The sequence below is a fragment of the Oryx dammah genome, unplaced genomic scaffold (genome assembly GCF_014754425.2).
Source record: "Oryx dammah isolate SB20612 unplaced genomic scaffold, SCBI_Odam_1.1 HiC_scaffold_23, whole genome shotgun sequence".
In the NCBI taxonomy this organism is placed as follows: Eukaryota; Metazoa; Chordata; class Mammalia; order Artiodactyla; family Bovidae; genus Oryx; species Oryx dammah.
Window position 1 is genome coordinate 44,406,620 of NW_024070207.1, and position 20,466 is coordinate 44,427,085.

The 20,466-nt window shown below is 49.1% G+C and overlaps 1 protein-coding gene and 1 pseudogene across 1 annotated transcript; one reads left to right on the plus strand and one right to left on the minus strand.

Annotated features, from left to right (window-relative positions):
- Positions 1-6,821: 6,821 nt before the first annotated feature.
- On the plus strand, positions 6,822-7,130 carry LOC120881556 (annotated as a pseudogene).
- Positions 7,131-18,188: 11,058 nt separating this feature from the next.
- Positions 18,189-19,544, minus strand: SOX3 (SRY-box transcription factor 3). Its single transcript, XM_040265392.1, has one exon. The coding sequence runs from the start codon at positions 19,542-19,544 to the stop codon at positions 18,189-18,191; it is 1,356 nt and encodes a 451-aa protein (XP_040121326.1).
- Between the last annotated feature and the right edge of the window lie 922 nt (positions 19,545-20,466).

Genomic DNA, 20,466 nt, shown 5'->3' on the forward strand with positions numbered 1-20,466 from the left:
GATTCTGAGTGGCAATCTCAGTGTAATATGTATATGCGTGTATGTATGTATATATATAAATATATACATGCATACATGTGTGCTCAGGCGCTTCAGTCATGTCTGACTCTTTGCAACCCTATGGACTGTAGTCTGCCAGGCTCCTCTGTCCACAGGATTCTCCAGGCAAGAATATTGGAGTGGGTTGCCATGCCCTGCTCCAAGGGATCTTCCCGAACCAAGGATCAGCTGAAGTCTCCTATGTCTCCTGCCTTGGCAGGCAGATTCTTTACTGCTGAATCACCAGGGAAGCCCACAAATGGATACATGTTGTGATAAATATGTATCCTCTACATATGAGATATATATATATATATATATATATATATATATATATAGTTGGACAAAGCTACCTCCACAGAATAACAGCTTGGAAGGCTATGTTGCAAGACAGAAGTAGGACCTGACAATGAAAGCTGGACTGAGTAGCTAAATGAATGAACGTGAAGTTGAAGGTGAGTCAACAGTGCAATAAGCACATCTGTGGACTTCTGGTTAGGTGAAATTTGCTCTCTGAGTGGGGAAGTGAGTGAGCTCTGCACTGCCATGTATGAGTCACACTCCACCCAGGGGCATCTGGCTGCTACCTTGGGCTGTCAAACAGAGAAATACATATTGCAAAATTTTCTGACGAGAGTTCTAAGGAACACCTCAGTTCAGTTCAGTTCAGTTGCTCAGTTGTGTGTGACTCTGCGACCCCATGAATCGCAGCACATCAGGCCTTCCTGTCCATCACCAACTCCCGGAGTTCACTCAGACTCACGTCCATTGAGTTGGTGATGCCATCCAGCCTAGAGCCTTCCAAATGAGAAAAAGTTGATAGGAGAGTGAGTGGCCTGGAGATAAACAGCCTTGGTGCACAGGGCTGCCCCAGAACACATGGGGAGTGACCTCGGTAAGGCCCAACCAGGAGGAGTGGATGAAAGGTGCGGTATAGAACAATGAGAGCTTTCCAAAGAGAAGACAGGTTGCCCCACATGATAGCAATCCATTCATCCCCGGAGGTATTCAAGCTGGCCATCCATTTGGCTGGGATGCTGAAGAGGAGATTCAAATATCACATGCATGGGGCCCTGAGATCCATGGCGCATGGCACATGACACGTGACACTCTTCAACAAGTGGAAAGAGTAGAGTGTCTGGTCCAGGGCACCTACACAGCTCTGTAGATGTGTAGATATAGTCATATATCTCAAGTGAGAGGTTCAGGAAAAAATGTGGAAAACTTGTACAGTGTACATCTTCTTCTCCAAAGGACACAGAGACATCCTGTGACAATCTCAGACCCAAAGAAGACAGAGTGGTCCTGAGTAAAGTCCACATGGTCACCATTTCTTTAGCAAGCACGATCCCAAATGATGCCTTCTTGAGAGTGGCTTACCTCCTTGTCAGCTGTGCCCCTCCATAGTCTAGGTCCTTTCATCCTCCCCGGATGAACTGCAGTTGAAGAAAGTGACCAAAAGTTGATTGAAACTTACTGTTGACAAGAATGTTCTTCTGCGTGGCTGAGTTGGGGGTTGGACATCTGAGAGTTGAGACATCAGGAACTGGGATGAGTGAACAAGTTCCTCCTGGGAAGTCGTCTTTGAACCTCATTTGTCTCTGAGAAATGGCCATCGAAGACTTGCTGCCATTCTGTGTCTTGTCCTGCAAACTGGTACCCGCTCCATACATGGGAGTGCTAGCTCGCTCACCAGTAGAAACATTCTTTGGACAGAAATAGTCATTTATGCTGGTGACAGGTGATGTTTAATTTCTGGGGATGGCTTTTTAAATTTTTCCATTACTCTAGGACTTTTCTTTTCCCATCTCTTCCATCCTTTTTCATTCCAAATGAATTATTTTTTCAGTGGACATGTCTGTAGAGTAAAGACAGAATGCTTTGTAAAATGGTGAAACTGGGTTCTTTCAGACAAGGGTGACATGTAGCATTTTTTTCTGATAGTTGAGAAACAATAGTAGATCTTTTGGGACTTAAGCTGGAATTAGTCTTATCAGTCTCTATTTTTGGTTTATTTTTTTCACCCTGTCAGTTTAACTCTGTCTTAAAGGCACAAATAGCAAGGGGTGTAACAACATCTGGAATATGGTAGAAAGTGGGCTGAAAAAGATGATTCTTCATTCTGTAGCAGTATCACTTTATGAGTGGGCCAACCACCATGGCTCTCAGACACTGTTAGACCCGTGGGGAGCTTGTAAGAACATCTAGTCCGACCCCTCACTTTCCTGACAGCTTTTCAGCCTCCTTCCCTTGCCATTGTTCCCCACATCTGGGCAAGCTGATGAGAAAGCTTGGGTGTTGCGACCTTTAGTGCCCAGCAGGAGATTTAAATCACACAAGGCTCTGTACACCTGTGGGAACCTTCACTTCTGCCAACCCCCTAATCAGAGGTAAAACCCCTTCTTTCCCTGCTTTCCCAAGCCATGTTTGGACCAGCTTGGGAACCCTGCCCTGCTTTCCCTAGAAAAACCCCATTATATAATTAATAACCCTTTTCACACCCTCTGTGTGTGTGTTTAACAGCATCAGTCTTGACATTGGGACCAAACTTTGGGTAGATGACCACAGCACAACTCTGAGGCGTCTGCTGTTATCATCAGCACGTTACTGATGAGGAAACTGAGGAACAGGGAGGTCAAAGTCATGCACAGGGACTGTAAAAAGCTTACACAATTACAGAAAGCACTCCTGAAAATAAACACACTGCTAAGATTTTCATTCCGACCTGCCTAAGAATGTTCTATGTCCAGAGTGTGCAGTTGAAATGTATTAATAAGCAAAGGATCTGAGATGAATCTTTGACTTCTAGTTAAAGTTCCTACCCAAGATTATACAGCTAGTAAGTGATGGAGCTGGGATCGAATCCCAGGCTCTGGGGCTCTGGAATCTACATTCTAAACATCTCAGAAAGGGACTTCCCAGATAGTGCAGCAGTTAAGACTCCATGCTTCCACTGCGGAGGACGCAGGTTTGATCCCTGGTCAGGGAACTAAGATCCCACATGCCACATGGCTTGGCCAAAAAGAACCCAAACAACAACAACAAAATAAATAAATTTAACATCTGCCTGATAATAAGCCTGTGCAGCAGTAGAATAAACCCAGGTTTGATGATGCTTAATATGTATAGAATAATCCTCATGCTATATACCAGACACTGTGCTAAGTTCTTTACTGAATCTTTTTACAACTCTGTAAAGTCAATGCAATTATTATCCCCATTTTACAGATAAGGAAATTGGAGGCTCAGAGAGGTTAAGAAACATGCCGGAGGCCACACAGCTAATAAGTGGAGTAGCTGGCTTGAGAAGCTCCATGAGTTGATATATTAGAAGCTGTACGGTATAATATGCATTTAGAATGTGGACATTTTGGTTCTTAGGTCTATAATAATAAAGGTCAGATTTTCTATGTATTGAATGATAAGCCCTTTACATGCATTATCCTAGTTAAACTTAATACTATAACATAAGTACTGCTTTATTTCCATTTTACAGATGAGCCACTTGAGTCTCAGAGACATTAACACAACATTTTTGAGGAAAGTTTTATTAATGTAGGGACCTGGAGAGGAGCTGAGCTCTGAAGTTTGTCTGATTAGAACAACCAAGCTCTGGAAGACTTAACTGGTTGGATTTGTAGTTTGAGTCTCAGTTCTCTCCTCTGCCGACTGAAAGTACACAGTCTCTAGCAAGGACCCAGCCATATCTTTAGGATTTTAAAACACAACCAGCTGCCCTGCCCCGGGCCTCCCCCCATCAGCACCTCTTGAGCTGTTGCAGCGTATTCCTGTTCAGCACCTCCTGTCAGATGCCTCGTTCTTGCTGATGTCGGGGACTGGACTGTCACTGGACGGGCCCTGGCTGCTGTGGCTACTCAGGCAGCACATGCTGGAAGTCCCTGTTATCTCTGGGACTGCTCTTTCTGGTATGTTAAGGATTTATTCAGTCGAAAAAGAAGAAGGAACCGAAAACCTTCTGTGGCCAGTACGTGTATTTCTCCTTGTGCGTATCCTGGCATTGGTATCTCTGGACATGGAAATCCACATACCCAGCCAGGAGAGTGTTGAGTGAACCCACAGAAAATGGAGAAGAATGCAACACTGGGAGAGGCCCAGGCGTGGTCCTTTGTTGTTGTTTAGTCACTAAATCATGTCCAACTCTTTGCAACCACATGGACTGTAGCCCACCAGGATCCTCTGTCTATGGGATTCTCTAGGCAAGAATACTGGAGTGGGTTGCCATTCCCTTCTCCAGGGGATCTTCCCGACCCAGGGATGGAACCCAGGTCTCCCTCATTTCAGTCAGATTCTTTACCATCTGAGCCACCAAGGAAGACCAGTATGGTCCTGTGCTGTGCTGTGCTTAGTCACTCAGTCATATCTGACTCTTTGCGACCCCATGGACTGTAGCCTGCCAGACTCCTCTGTCCATTGGGATTCTTCAGTCAAGAATGCTGGAGTGGGTTGCCATGCCTTCCTCCAAGGGATCTTCTCAACCCAGGGATCAAACCCAGCTCTCCCACACTGCAGGAAGATTCTTCACTGCCTGAGCATCAAGGAAGCTCCAGTGTGGTCCTCAGTTCAGTTCAGTTCAGTTCAGTTCAATTCAGTCACTCAGTCGTGTCTGACTCTTTGCGACCCCATGAATCGCAGCACGCCAGACCTCCCTGTCCATCACCAACTCCCGGAGTTCACCCAGACTCATGTCCATCGAGTCAGTGATGCCATCCAGCCATCTCATCCTCGGTCATCCCCTTCTCCTCCTGCCCCCAATCCCTCCCAGCATCTGCCACCAAGTCAGCCCTGCCACTAAAAAACTGAAAGCCTGCAACTGCCTCAAATTTCTTTACTTAAGATTGGGGTTTAAAAAAAAAAAAGATTCGGGTTTGATTCTAACTCTCTTCCTATAAAGAAAGTTTATGTTCACACAAGCCTGAGACAGCCCTAAGATGTATGTGGACCCAAAGACGGATGGAGAAACATTACCTGCAGTTACTATTAAACATCTTCAGAGAATTGGAGTTTTGGGGTGGAAGCAGGGAGCCTGAAACAGTGAAGGTACTTGGGAGAAGTAGAAATGCCCTCGAGTCGAAGTGAGCAGGTCTGGCTAAGCAAGTTGGTTATTTCAGCTCTGCTTGGCCTTGGACAAGTCCTCTCCTTTCCCTTCTCAGGCCCTTTGAGTCCTTCTTCATTTGAACTTCAGTGCTATATGCTCTTTTTTTCCTTTTTAAAAGTGCTTACAGCTCTAGTGTTATTTGATTTCATTGAAGAAAATAACAAGCCTTCATCAAGTGCCCATCATATGTGCCTGTCACTATGCAAGTTCCTCAAGTAAAGCTACAGCCAAAGGGCTTGGGGACCACAAAGACAGTGAGAGTTCAGGCGGGCATGTCAGAGGAGGTGCCTCTGAAGCTGTGCTGAGGTGAATGAGCAGCAGAAAACAAGAGCAGGCAGCGAGAGGCCCACACACTCTTCTGAATCACCTGAAATTGTGAAAGAGTCAGAAGGAACCTGGCTCATTTCCGGGAACCTGGGAGCCACAGGAAGTTGGGTATTTCTGTCGGGATGTGCGTGGTGGTAAGGAATGAGGCCTCAAATGGCTGGTCAGGGAATTTGGACTTTGTCCTATGGCAGCACAGGTTGCCAACAGGGGTTCTTTAGAAATGAGATTGCAGAATCAGATGGCTTTTGTGGGACTGTCACCCAAGTCTCAGTGGGGAGGATGATCTAGCACAGGAGACCCTACAGGCCTGGAGGGGATTTAGGATGCTCGTTCACAAGGGAGAGTCCAGACAAAGGACAATGGCCCTCTGGTGGATGATGCTGTCCACCTCCTGATACTCAGGCCCTGTGGAATCCCTCCCCTCGGTTGCGGGCTAGCCCTAGTGAGACAAATTATGACAGTACAGCAAAGATGATGGATATTGCTTCCAAGATCAGATTACAGAAAGACTGTGACTTCTGAAGCCAGTTGCCATGTGATGAACTGTCCTATGGAGGGGCCCAGATGGCAAATCACTGATGTCTGTGGTCAAAGCCAGTGGGGACCAGAGGCTGGTGTGCAGCCACTTGAGTTAACTGGGAAGCGGAGTTTCTGAGGCAGGCCAACAACAGCCATGTCAGTGACATTGGAAGCACATCCTTCCCCACTGGAGCCTGGAGCCAGCTCTTCTCCCAACCACCACCTTGACTGCAGCCTGTGAGAAACCTGGAGCCCACTAAGCCGGGCCTGGATTCCTGGCCACAGAAATGGTGAGTAGTTACTATCTGTTGTTTTATACTGCTAACATTTTGGGTTATTTCTTACACAGCAACAGATAAGTAACACCAAGCCTCAACTAAGAGAATGAGAATAAAGAACAGATGGATTCTGGAACTGGTTGGAAATTAGAGTGTGAGGGGGAAAGAAATGTCTAGGCGGACAGGGGTGCTGTTTAATCAAGATGGAAAATAGAGAAGTGCTGGTTTGGGGAGGAAAATGATAAGTTAGTTTGGTCCAGTCAAAGTTTGACGGACTGTAGACAGTACTACAGTCAAGAGGCAGTTGGGTCTAAAGATCTGAGGCTCAGGAAAACCATACAGACTGAACTTTTGAGAAGATCAATGGAGAGGTGACTCTTAAACATGCAGAGACCAAGGCCAAGACCATAGAGATGTTCAGCAGTTAAAAGACTGTCCTGTATCATCACAAAACTGTTGGTGATTATGTATGTGTTTCGTCTATGTATATCTTCTCCCAAGCAGTTGCCTCTCATTCCAAAATACTTTTCCAGGTTTCAAACATGGCAGATCACATAGACTGGCAACAAACTACCAACACCATAGAAGAGCCCCTGGATCTTCTCAGGCTCAGCCTGGATGAGCGAATCTATGTGAAAATGAGAAACAACAGAGAACTTTGAGGCAGGTTACATGCTTATGACCAATATTTAAGAACAATATTGGGAAATGTGGAAGAAACTGTGGCAACTATAGAAAGTGAAAGAGAAGCATTTCAAGAGATATATAAGTAAACAAAATGGAAAATTCTGATGCTCTTTGTCTGGGGAGATGGTGTTGTGCTAGTGGTCCCACCATTTACAGTTGACTGAAACAAAGAATTTATCCAGGGTGGAAAGCAGGAGATTTTGTATGATTGCCGCTTTAAACATAGAAGATATTCATAAGAGAAACTGTCTACATTTTTATACTAAGGAATAACCAAGAATTCTTCCACTCCTGAAATAAACTGATTTGCAGATAACTCACAAAATCTTAAGCTATATGGCATTTTTACTTTTTCTCTACCCCTTCCAATAAACGTGATCACCAAGATGCAGAAAAATAAAATAAAATACTTTCCCTTCACTTTGCAGCCATATTTGCAACCCAGTTTTACCTCACTAAAGATTCCAAATGTCTGTGCCCTTCCACCTTTCAGGTGTACCTGAGCCTCTCCAAATGGGACAAGCTCCAGCTGAGAGACTGCTATGCACATCTGCTGGTGATTTCCATTGCTTGTAATTATTGGCAACATCTCTAGAGTTTATATGTTGTTTACACACTCAGCCTAATTTATTCTTTGCAAAGAAATCATATAAAGCAACATAGCAGGAGAGCTTGTAACTGGAAGAAATATAGTACATGGAGCGTCTAGGAGATGTCAAGTTGACCCAGAGATCTTTTCAGGGGGTGGAGGTGGTGAGAGTGTTTCCAGCTAACCTGCAGAATGTAAACAGAGCCTGCAGACAGACTGAAAGACAGCTCTATCAGCTCTGCTGGAGGTGTTGACACTACTATCCTACCCAGGGTGTGAGCACAGAAGCTTGTTACCATTCCAATTTTGCTGAGCTGCTTGGGGCTTTTGACATTACAGATATCCCGTTCCTGCACTGAGAAGCTCGTACAAGATTCTTTAAGGTAGAAGGCACCTTGGAGGTCGCTTTACAATAGAGTGCACAGGCTAATTCTGAGTGTTTCAAACTGTGTGCTTGTAAATAATCCATGGTATTTCAATTGAGCAATTAATAAAGCAGTGAACAGAGAATTCTTTTAGCAATATTAGTAGATGGAATTGGCTTTTATTACTATACAAACCCAAATTAAATTTGATGGAGCAATAAAATGAGAACACCAGACTGAGGACTCTTCCTGCCCGAACAGCTTTGGTTCGGAGAGTACATTTGACTTTGAGGTTGCACCTGGTGTTTATGGCAGGCCCTAGGACTGGACATGCTGCCTGCCAAACACCTCTCCTACTGTCATCCACCAGAACATTTTGTTTTTGTTGTTTTAAATAGCTGCTTTGTTGAGATATAATTCAATAATATAAAACTCATCTGTGCAAAATGTACAATTCAGTGGTTTTTAGCATATTCAGAGTTGTGCACCCATCATCACAATTGATTTTAGAACTTTTTCATCACACCAAAATGAAGCCCTGTGCCCATTAACAGTCACTCCTCAGTTCTTCTCAATCCCTCCTGACCTTGTTGTTCAGTTGCTCAATCATGTGTGACTCTTTGCAACCCCATGGACTCAGCATGCCAGGCTTTTCTGTCCTTCACCATCTCCCAGAGTTTGCTCAAACTCATGTCCATCGAGTCAGTGATGCCATCCAACCATCTCATCCTCTGTCCTCCCCTTTTCCTCCTGTCCTCAATCTTTCCCAGCATCAAGGTCTTATCCAATGAGTCAGTTCTTCACATCAGATAGCCAAAAAGTATTGGAGCTTTAGCTTTAGTCCTTCCAATGAATATTCAGGGTTGATTTCCTTTAGGATTGACTGGTTTGATCTCCTTGCTGTCCAGGGGACTCTCAAGAGTCTTCTCCAATACCACAGTTCACCCTAGGCAGTCCATAATCTACTTTCTGTCCCTGTGGTTGTGCCTATTCTGGATATTCACATAAACGGAGTCATACAATGTGTAGTTTTTCTTGATTGGCCTTTTTCAGTTAGCATAATGTTTTCAGGGTTCATCCATGTGGTAGTATGTATCAATACTTCATTTCTTTTTTAAAAATGAACTTCACTTTTTAGAACAGTTTTAGATTTACAGAAAAATTGAGACTATAGTAGAGACTCTCCATATACTGTACCCAGTTTCCTCAATTGTTACCATCTTATAATAGTATAGTACATGCCTGACATTGATGAACCAACAATGATACATTATTACTAAATAAACCCATGCTTTATTAAGATTTCTTCAGTTTTTCCCTAAAGTCATTTGAGTGTTCCAGGATCCTATCCAGAATACCATATTACATTTATATTTCTTTGAATCATCATATATTATGTTGAATCATCATGTCACCTTAGGCTACTCTTGGCTATGACAGGTTCTCAGACTTTCCTTGTTTTTTATGACCTTGACAGTTTTGAGGATTGCTGGTCAGATATATGGTACAGTTATCCTCAGTTGGGACTTTCCTGGTGGCACAGTGGTAAAGAATGTGCTTGCCAATGCAGGTAACACAGGTTCAGTTCCTGAGTCGGGAAGGTCCCCTGGAGAAGGAAGTGGCAACCCACTCTAGTGTTCTTGCCTGGGAAATCCCGAGGACAGAGAAGCATGGCAGGCTACCATACACAGGGTTACAAAAGAGTCGGACACAACTAAGCAACTAAACAACAATAACATCGTCAATCAGGATTTGTCAGATGTTTCCCTAATCATTAGATTGATTATGGGTTTAGGGCCACAGCAGAAAAGTGCCATTTTTGTCACATCATGTCAAGGTACGTACTGTCAACATGACTTGTAATTGCCAATGTTGACTTTAATCTTCTGGCTAAGGTAGTGTTTGTTCAATTTCTCAGCTGCAATGTTAACTCTTTTCCCCCTTTCCATACTGTTCTCTTTGGAAGGTAGTCACTATGACTAACCCACACTTAAGGTGTGGGGAGTTATGCACAGATTTGTCTCCTCCCCTTCCCTCATTCATGTATTTACTTATTTATTTATTTATTTTAAAAATATTAATTTATTTGGCTGTGCCAGGTCTTAGTTGCAGCATGCGGGATCTATTTCCCTGACCAGGGGCTGAACCTGGGCCCCTGCACTGGGAGCATGGAATCTTAGTCACTGGACCACCAGGGAAGTCCCCGCTTATTTATTTATATCAGTGTGGATGATGCCTATTTGTTGTATACTTTGGGTTATAATCCTGCTGCTGCTGCTGCTAAGTTGCTTCAGTCATGTCTGACTCTGTGCGACTCCATAGATGTCAGCCCACCAGGCTCCCCTGTCCCTGGGATTCTCCAGGCAAGAACACTGGAGTGGGTTGCCATTTCCTTCTCCAATGCATGAAAGTGAAAAGTGAAAGTGAAGTCACTCAGTCGTGTCAGACTCTTAGTGACCCCATGGACTGCAGCCTACCAGGCTCCTCTGCCCATGGGATTTTCCAGGCAAGAGTACTGGAGTGGGGTGCCATTGCCTTCTCTGCGTTATAATCCAGTACTACTTTATTCATTTTGTTGCTCAAATTTATTAAGATTTGGTCATTGGAAACTGTTTTAGGTGGCTCCTATGTCCTTTTGAGGCTTCCCTGGTGGCTCATACCATAACGAGTCTGCCTGCAATGCAGGAGACCCAGGTTCGATGCCTGGTTGGGAAGATCCCCTGGAGAAGGGAATGGCTACTCATTCCAGTATTCTTGCCTGGGAAATCACATGAACAGAAGAGCCTGGTGGGCTATCATCTATGGGGTCGCATAGAGTCAAACATGACTGAGCAGCTAACAAACAAACAATATGTCCTTTTGACTCACTTCCATTATTGGGCTTCATCTTCCCTTCCTTCCTCCCTTTCTCTCTTCCTTCTTTGCCTTCTTTCTTTCCCACTGCAGGATGCTCTAGACTCACTTTGTATATTTCTGGCCCCAGTTCTAGAATCAGCCACTTTCCCAAAGATCCCCACTTCCTTTCATTGAAGAATGATATTAGAAACCAAGACCTGGATACTTAGATGTGTTTGTTGTTGCTGAGATGTCATTGTTTCTGGGCCTACTCACTGCTGGCAGAGCTAGGTAATACATGTGTGAATACTAACCTTGTATATATATTGATATGAGTATTCATTTTTTTTCTTTTTTTAAAAAATTCTAATAGTTGCTGCTACTGCTAAGCACTTCAGTCGTATCCAACTCTGTGTGACCCCAGAGACGGCAGCCCACCAGGCTCCCTCGTCCCTGGGATTCTCCAGGCAAGAACACTGGAGTGGGTTGCCATTTCCTTCTCCAATGCATGAAAGTGAAAAGTGAAAGTGAAGTCACTCAGTCGTGTCAGACTCTTAGTGACCCCATGGACTGCAGCCTCCCAGGCTCCTCCGTCCATGGGATTTTCCAGGCAAGAGTACTGGAGTGAGGTGCCATTGCCTTCTCCGTTCTAATAGTTATTTGTTATTTATCTGGCTGCACTTAGTCTTTGTTGCAGCATGTGGGATCTTTAGTTGCGGAATTCGAACTCTTAGTTGCAGTATATCGGATCTAGTTCCTTAACCAAGACCAAACCTGGGCCCCCTGCGCTGGGAGCATGGAGTCATAGCCACTGAACCACCATGGAAGTCTCAGTACTCTATTTCTTTTTATTTGTAGAATAATATTCCATTGCATAGATATACTATATTTTATTCATCCATTAATCAGTTCAGAGGCAATTAGGTTGTTTCCACTTTGAAGCTATTATGAATAATGCCTCTGTGAACATTAGGGCACACATTTTTGAGTGAACCTATGTTTATGTTAGCCCTAGGAGTAGAATTTCTGGGTCATATTGTAACTTGATGTTTAACTTTTTGAAGAACTGTCAGTCTGTTTTTTATAGTGGCTTTACCACTTTACATTCCCTCCAGCATTATATAAGGATTTAAATTCTCCACATCCTTGGCAACACTTGTTAGTGCCTATCTTTAAAGAATTATGACAGCCATCCTAGTTGACATGAAGTAGTATCTCATCGTGGTTTTGATTTGATGCCCTCAATGACTAATGATGTTGAGCATCTTTCTATGTGCTTGTTGCCTATTTGTATATTCCCTTTGGAAAAAACTATTCACTTCCTTTGCCCATTTATAATTAGGTAATTTGGGTTTTTTTATTATTGAGTTTTAAGACTTTATACAGTCTAGATATAATTCCTTTATCAGATATATGATTGGTACATATTTCTTCCTATTCTGTGGGTTTTCTCTTCACTTTGCTGATGGTGCCCTTGCAAGCAAAACTGTTTAATCTTTATGAAGTCCAGCTTATTATTTTCTTTTGTGTTTATGCTTTTGGTGTCATAGGATCCATTCATTTTTAATGGTGATCTTTTATTTTGCCTTCTTTCTGTAGCAAGAACTGGCCTCAGCAATGAGAAACATCCCTTGTGATGGTGGGAAATACAGAGTTTGACCAGAAAGCACTAGCTCCTCCCTGAAGAGTCAACAGAGGCTGCTAAGGAAAGTGATAATCATCACTAACACATACTGCACAAGACTGAGTGCCAGACACTGTGTTCAGCGCTCAAAGCATCTTTTTTTTTTTTTTGAACCCTCAGAACAAACCAGAGACATTATTGTTCCCACTTGAAGCTCCGTGTAAATGGTGTCCTCAAGAGCCTACAGCTGGTAAGGGATGAAGCCAAGGTGACAGATTCATTCTTGATGATTTTCACAGGCTTGCACTCATCCTGTTAGTTTCAAGTCCTCAGAGCCCCTATTCCTTAAACACACAGTAAACACTCCACATGTATTTTTGAGGGCCTAATATGGAATAGGCATTGTGCTTGGTATTCATGAACAAACCAGGCACTGTCTTTGCCCTCAAAGACAGACTTTGCAGTCTTGCCTTTACAGACTAGGAGTGAGACCAGCGATTGGCAGGATCACACAAATAAATGTAAAATGACCACTGGTATCAGGGCTAGGAAGAGGGTCCAGTGTTGTGAGAGTTTAGAACAGGACACCTGTCTTGTTCTGGAGGAGAGCTTCATGGACACCTTCACCAGAAGAGATGTTTGAGCTGAGACCTTGCAGACAACATTGGACCATTTGAGGGAAGAGCTTGGGGCAGAAGATTCCAGGAAAAAGGAACAGCACATTCAAAAGAACTGGGGCAGGGAAGAATTTATGTACTTTTGCTAGTAGATTTTTTTAATCATCAAGAAATCTATGCTTGATATGGAGATCTGGGGGAATCTTGCTGATGCAAGATGAAAAGTGCACTGTGCATAGTAAGGGCTTCCCTGGTGGCTCATACAGTAAAGAATCTGCTTGCAGTGTGGGAGACCTGGGTTCGATCCCTGGGTTGGGAAGATCCCCTGGAGGAGGGCATGGCAACCCACTCCAGTATTCCTGCCTCTAGAATCCCCATAGACAGAGGAACTGGGCGGGCTATAGTCCATGGGGTCGCAAAAAGTCAGACACGACTGAGCAACTAAGCACAGCACATAATAATCTGTATCTGAGAAAATTACTGGACTTCAAATTTTATTTAGATATGAAACGATCCAGAACCATGATTTATTTAACAAACATTTCTCAGGGGGATCCTGAGGTGGGAGTGGGGGAGGTGGGGGTTGGAGGAGAGAGGCATTGAAGGACACAGCATTGATCAGACAATAAGAAGTCACCAGAAGGTTATGAAGAAAGGAAGTGACACTGATAGGATTTCTGTTTGAAAAGTCGACGGGACACTCTGGGGAGAGTGGATTGGTGAGCAGCACAGTGGATGCAGGGAAAACAGGTAGAAGGCCACGGCAGTGGTCTGGCAGGCAGTGATGGTGATGTGGATGAAGATGGCAGTGACGGGGAGAAGGGACACAACCAACCGTGTTTGTTCATTCGGCTGTGTGGGTGCGAGTTGGGTGCTCATCTAGTCCCTCCTCTCCTGGCCCAGGACACATCCCGTGGGCTTGCTCTGAACCCCCCCTCCCAAGAGGGCAGTGAGTTGCAGGCTCCTGGGTTTGTGCACTTTCTGGTTCCTCAATGGCCCCTGCTTCCCGCGGTCCAAGCTGTTCAGCTTGGCTCCCAAGGAGGTCTTTTTCTTCAGTGAGTGGGTCCGAAGAATGACCGAGCCGTCACTAATCTGCTCCTGCTCCCGCTGACTGATGAGGGCGCTTGGCAGGGGGTTGCTCTGCTGTGTTCACTGCAGCCCCCAACCTGGAGGAGAGCTGGGGAATTACTGCTGCTGGGGCTCCTGACCCCCCTTACCCCAAACAAATGAAGGGAAAGCTTGAACTTTCTTCTTTCACAAGGAGACACACTTCTGTATTTGTGACTGGGAGAGAATATATTTTAAAGCTGACTTTTCTGATGATAGCAGGGATACAGTCCTATCAGAGAAAATTGAAGTATGAATAAATAGAAGGAAGACTAACCAGTATTCATATTAGTACCCTGCATTTTTGTATGTTTTCCGACTCATATATACTTCAATAGGTCACACGTACTGAATATACTTTTGCATGTCTTGCTCTTTTAGATCTGTTTTAAGCATTTTCTTGTATCATTATGATCTCTCCCAGCACAATTTTTAATATCTGCAAAGTAGTCTTTTGGGGGAAAAGGTATTTTACATAACCTTTTCCTATCTGTTGAACAGTTGGGTTGGGTATAACTTTTACTATCGCAAGCAGGTCTGTGATGAACGTCTTTGTTTATAAATCTATACCTGCGTTTTGGATACCCTCTCCCCCTGTATATTTCTAGACAGAAGATTAATGAGGGGAGAGATACAGACAAGCCAGGAAAGAACATCTCCATGCAGGATGCTGCTGCTGCTACTGCTAAGTCGCTTCAGTCGTGTCCGACTCTGTGCGACCCCAGAGACGGCAGCCCACCAGGCTCCCCTGTTCCTGGGATAATTCCCATCAAAAGATAACTCTGCTCCTGTCAGGAGACGCTAAAGATGGACTGTGTTTCTCCCTCTGTAAGGATCCAATGCGCCCATCACTTCACCATTCGCCAAGCATTGGCCACTAGGTGTCTGTATGTCAGGAATTACATCTTTTCTATAGAGACCCCACTAGATTAAGGGCTTGAGAGGCAGCTGGAGCTGGAATTTCATCAGTTGCTCTCCATCTTGCGGCAGAGTCAGGTGTCCACCAGGCCTGGGAGTCCGGTTCCCCCGTGCAGCCAGAGACCAGCTAAGCAACCTTGAGCGCTCTCACTTCCCCTGCAGGGGCCAGTTTTCTCATGTGTAAAACAAGCCCCCAAAGGCAGGAGTTGGGGCTTGACCAGACTTTGTTATTGTTGCCATTTCAGCCTCAGAACCCATTTCAAATCAAATTTGACCAGAACCCTAAGCTAGAAAACAGATTGCGGGGCAACTGTCCCCATAGACGTGGGGGAGCAGTGGAAGGGGGGGGGGTGTTGCGCTAGTCTGGAAACTCTGGCCCAGGGGATGGAAGTTGCACTCTAGTGCAGTTCTCTTCCCTGTGGCTGAAGTTAAAAAACAATTATCTTTCATCTGTATTTAAATCCTCCAGTGTGCTGATTGATGAAATCCTTTCTCTTAAAGGCAATTTGGAAATCGGACAAAGTAGAGCACAAAGCCGTGGATGTTTAGAGAGGGGGGGCCAGTAGTGTGTGAGACCGGTTGAAAGGGTGACCCTGGCACTTCTAAGAAGGCAGCAGCACAATGGACTCTTGGAAAGAAGCGGTGTCAATTTATTCCCGCGTTGGCACCGCCCCCTCAGTGGGGCGGAATTGCTTGTTTTCAACTCTCCCTTGCCCGGAGTCTTTCAGACCAAACTTGGGTCCACAATTGCTAGCAATTTGAACCCAGATTAACCGACGGACAGGTATTTTTACGGACGCCCAAACACTGTGAAAGATACGAATAGGGGGTGGATATGACCAGAGAGTTGCCTCCCGCCCCCCCTCCCCGCTGGACACGGATCGCGGGTGGCGGGGAACCTGGTAGCCTGGGACCCAGCTCTCCAGTCACGACAGCAAGACTGGCAGCGCCAACCCGCTTGGCGGGGCCCGGGATCCGTGGGACGGGAAGGGGAGCGAGCGGTAGTGAGGCCTCGCCACACCGGACGCAGCAGGCGCCCGGGAGGAGCACCGGGTGGAGGGCGATGAGCCGGGGTCGGTGCATCACGACCGGGAGCCCTCCCACCCCGTGCGGTACCGTCGGGGGAGGCCAGTGCCAGCGCCTGCGGGGGAGGGGTTGTGCCGCCTTCCAGGGAGACCCGACCTTTCTCTAAGAGGCGTGGTGAGCTTAAGTCTCCGGGATCCGCAGTGAGGTGTAAAAAGCGGGCACGACCCCCGAAGCCGAAGAAAGCCCCCGCCCCTCCTCCACCCCACCCCCCACCCCCCGCGAAGCCCGCCCCGGCTCGCAGGTGAATGGCCAGCCCGCACAAAGGAAACCGGCTGGAAATGTGGAATTCGGACCAATTTAACGGGAGTTCCTGTCGCCCCGAGTCCAGCAGACCTCAAGCAAAGAAACCTGTGGTCAGGAGTGGAAGAGGATAAAACACAGTTCACCAGGCCGCGCTTACTGGAAAGCCCGAGTTTAGTTATTCTGGGATAGCGAGGTAACAGGATTAGAGGGATTAAGGAAATCACCTCAAACAGATGAGGAGGGGGTAAAAAAACACTGGTTCTATTTGTTTTCTTCCTAGGCCTCAAACAGATTCACTGGGGCCGAGTGGCCAGGAGCGAAACCAAAGGCCTTTCGGGGGGCACAGTGGAAATCCCAAGGGTCAGGGATGGAGGCAGAGTTGGGGGAGGGAGAGAGTCGAAAACTAGCTAGAGGCTCGGGTTGAGAGGGAGCCTCTTCTAAAAATCCAGTCAGTGGGCTGGAGTGACAAGTCAAAAAGAGAAAGCCATCGGAGGAATCTCAGAGATCTTTGCAAAAATCTAAGGTGGACTGTTGAAATCCACACCTTCCAGCGTTGAATGCTGGCTCCGCCGCTTCAGCCAACTTCGGTTGAAATGTACTCGTTTCCTGCTAGGGAGTCCTGAACTATTTCTCTTTAATAGGCTGAGATTTCCGAAGGGTTTTCATTTTGTAAATCATTTGGCTTGACTCTAGTGTCTTCCCGCCCCAGTGCACAAAGGTAAATGTGCCCCCTTTCGGGGCCAGTTTCCGCGGCCGCCCCTCCCCGCCCCGCGTGGCCGCTGCTGCCGCCGCGATCAACAAGTGCGTGGCCGCGGGGTGCTAGCCTCCGCCTGAGTGTGCTCGCTCCCGGAAAGACAAATCGCTTTCTCCTTGGAATTTCAGTTGAAAATACCGGGAGACGCCGTGTTTGCGATCACCAGTAGTTACAGAAGAAACCGTTCCAGATCACGCTCGCCTCCCCCCAGGTCCCTCACCCCCGGCCCCGGGACCCGACCACGGTCGCAGTACCGAGGACTGGTTCCCTCCCTAACCCGCACCTAAAGTTTCAGGCCCGCAAAATTACCAGGACTCCATTATGTTGGTTATAAAATTTATTGATCTCTCATTTAGGAACTGAGTAAAACCTTGAAAACCCTGAAACAAAATAGCCCCTTAGCCCTACCACCCAAACGAAATCCACATACATTAGCGCGACGAAATATCAAACAGATCACGGCAGAAATCACCAACTCAACAGCTTAAATGCGGACTGGACAGAAAGCCGTCCCGCGACCAGGGGCGGCGAGGCGGGAGACAACGCACACCTGGCTATAAATTAACTTCGGCCTTGGCTGCCGCGCCGCGGCGGTCAGTTCCCACCCCCCCCCACCCCTAGCCCACGAGGAAAACAGATGCAACGCGACTGGGGGAGGAGGCGTTGCAGTTCTCAGGCCAGCCTCACCCGAGTCCGTTTGCCCCTTTCACTCACTCCTCGGCTAACAGCAAACTAACGCGACAACATTTTCAAACGCAACAGAAAAACCCAGTAACCCAGGAGGAGGAGGTGGAGGTGGGGGGCGGCTTTTTCTTGGCAAACAACACAGCGGATTCCCAGCCTACAGAAGGGGAAGGGAGGGAAGGCGGCGAGGGGCCGGCGAGCTCGAGAAAGTCCCATTTCCGCCGCTCCGGACTCCTTTCAGCTTTCGTACAAACCCCGACAGCTACAGCCAAACTTTCCGTCCTCCCCATCATCGGAACAAGGCAACAGTCCCAGGCAAGCAAAGCTAAACAACAAGGCGTCCCCACTCGGGGGTGCAGGGGCGGGGTGGGGCGGAGGGACGGGGAGCGCCGGCGGGCGCTCAGATGTGGGTCAGTGGCACCGTGCCGTTGACGGCAGTCCCGGCGCCCTGGTAGTGCTGGTGCACGCTGTGCAGGCGGCCGCCCGGCAGCGGCGAGGCGGCGTCTGCCGCGTCCCCGCCGGGCGGCAGGTACATGCTGATCATGTCGCGCAGGTCGCCGAGGCACGCACAATGCGGTAGCCAACCGATGGCGGGCGGCGGCGAGCTGGGCTCCGTCTTCACCACCGTGCCCATGGGGCCCAGGCTCATGGCGGCGGCGGCGGCGGCGGCCGCCGCGGGCTGCTGCCCGTAGGCTGCGGCGGCGGCGGCAGCGGCGGAGGGCGCCATGCTCCCATAGCCCGAGGCGGCGGCGGCGGCGGCCGCGGCGTTCATGTAGCTCTGGGCGCCGGGCGGCATCATGGGGCTGTACTGCAGGCCGGCCATGTCGTAGCGGTGCATCTGCGGCAGCGCGGGCGGCGGCGGCGGGCTGCTCATGGTCGCGGGCGGCGCGTAGCCCAGCTGCTCCTGCACCAGCGAGTACGCGCCGTTGGCCCAGCCGTTCACGTGTGTGTACGTGTCCAGGCGCTGGCCCACGCCCACCGGGCTGCTGGCGGCCGCGGCGGCGGTGGCGGCGGCGGCCGCGGCCGCGGCGCCGGGGGGCAGCAGGCCGCCAGGCAGGGAGTACTTGTCCTTCTTGAGCAGCGTCTTGGTCTTGCGGCGCGGCCGGTACTTGTAGTCCGGGTACTCTTTCATATGCACCGCGCGCAGCCGCTTGGCCTCGTCGATGAACGGCCGCTTCTCGGCGTCCGTCAGCAGTTTCCAGTCGGCGCCCAAGCGCTTACTGATCTCGGAGTTGTGCATCTTGGGGTTCTCCAAGGCCATCTTGCGCCTCTGCCCGCGGGACCACACCATGAAGGCATTCATGGGCCGCTTCACGCGGTCCTGATCGCTGCCCCCGCCGCCGCCGCCGCCGCCCCCGCCGCCGCCCCCGGCGCTCGCGCCCCCGGTGCTGCCGCCGCCTGCGTTCGCGCCGCCGCCGGCGTTCGCACTACTCTTGCCTGCGCCGCCCGGGGCTGCCGGGCCGCCCGCGCCTGCCGCTGGGGTGGGTGGCCCCACGGGATTCTTGAGTTCAGTCTCCAGCAAGCTGTACATGGCCGGGGCGGGAAGAAGGTGCGCCAGGGTGGCGGGAGGAGAAGGCGCTCCCGGCGCTGGAGCGGCCACGGTGAAAAGGCCCGGGGACTCCGTCGGAGGGGCGCTTGGGGGCCGCTGGGCCCGCGGGTCGGGCGGGAAGGGCAGGCTGGCCGCAGTGGTCCGCGCCAAGTCAGCGGGACCCAGCAGGCTGCTGGCACCTGATGCGTGGTCTCGAGCAGGTCGCATTCGCAGTCTGGTCGGGCGCTCGCTGGGCCTCTTATATACCTGCTCGGATCCCCCGGGGTTGGGGCTTGGTCCGCCCCTCGCCACCCGGAGGCCCGGTGATTGACAGGCTTGCAGTGATGCGCCCTGGCCAATCATCACGGAGCCCTTGTTCGGCCAGGCTGGAAAAAAAAAAGTTCGGGGAGTCCTTTCGTTCACCCCCACGCCTCTCTGAGGCCTGGTGACGTGTTGAGAGTTATTCAAGAGGCGGGAGTCCCGGACAGCAGCTCAGGGACCACCAATTAGGGTCTCAAAAAGTTTGAAAGAACGAAACTCGAGGAGGTGACGGAGGGGGGAGGGGGCGCGAGCCGGTTTGGGGGGAGGGGGCATGGGGCGCCCACAGGGTTCCGAAAACAACTTTGTCAAGGCCGGGGGGAGTCCGGTCCCGGGGCCACCCTGCACAGCTTCCCGCTGTCTGCGCGGAGGTACTCCGACCGCTTCTGCTGCCAGCGCTAAGGGACACAGGACATGGCCAGCTACCCAGGGGGCCTTGGAGACTCGGGGCGTAGTGGAGGTACCCCGGTGCTGGGCTCCGAGAAGCCCTCCCTGGAATCGGCCCCGTTCCGGTAGGACACTCTGCCGGGAAGCTCCGGGCCAGCGCGCCCAGCACTGAGCGGGGGTCAGGGAGAGGGGCTCGGGAGACAGGCTTCGGGACCGCGGGGCGCACTGGGGCTGCGAGCTTTCGGTGGTTTGCCCGGCGCCCGGGCCGGGCCGAGACGCTCCCATGCGGTGGTGCGGGGACTGTTTGCGGGGGGGCGCGGAGGAGTGAACCGGTCTCAGCTCTCTTCTCCGGGCCCCCGTTTAGCGGCCCCTTTTTGTCTCTGCTCTCTGGCCATTTCGGTTTTTCCAGTTCGATGCCCCTGAGGGGGAGGGTCGGGCCCCTTGG

Coding starts and splice junctions, on each gene's coding strand:
- SOX3 (XM_040265392.1), bottom strand. CDS start 19,544: ATGCGACCTGCTCGAGACCACGCATCAGGTGCCAGCAGCCTGCTGGGT.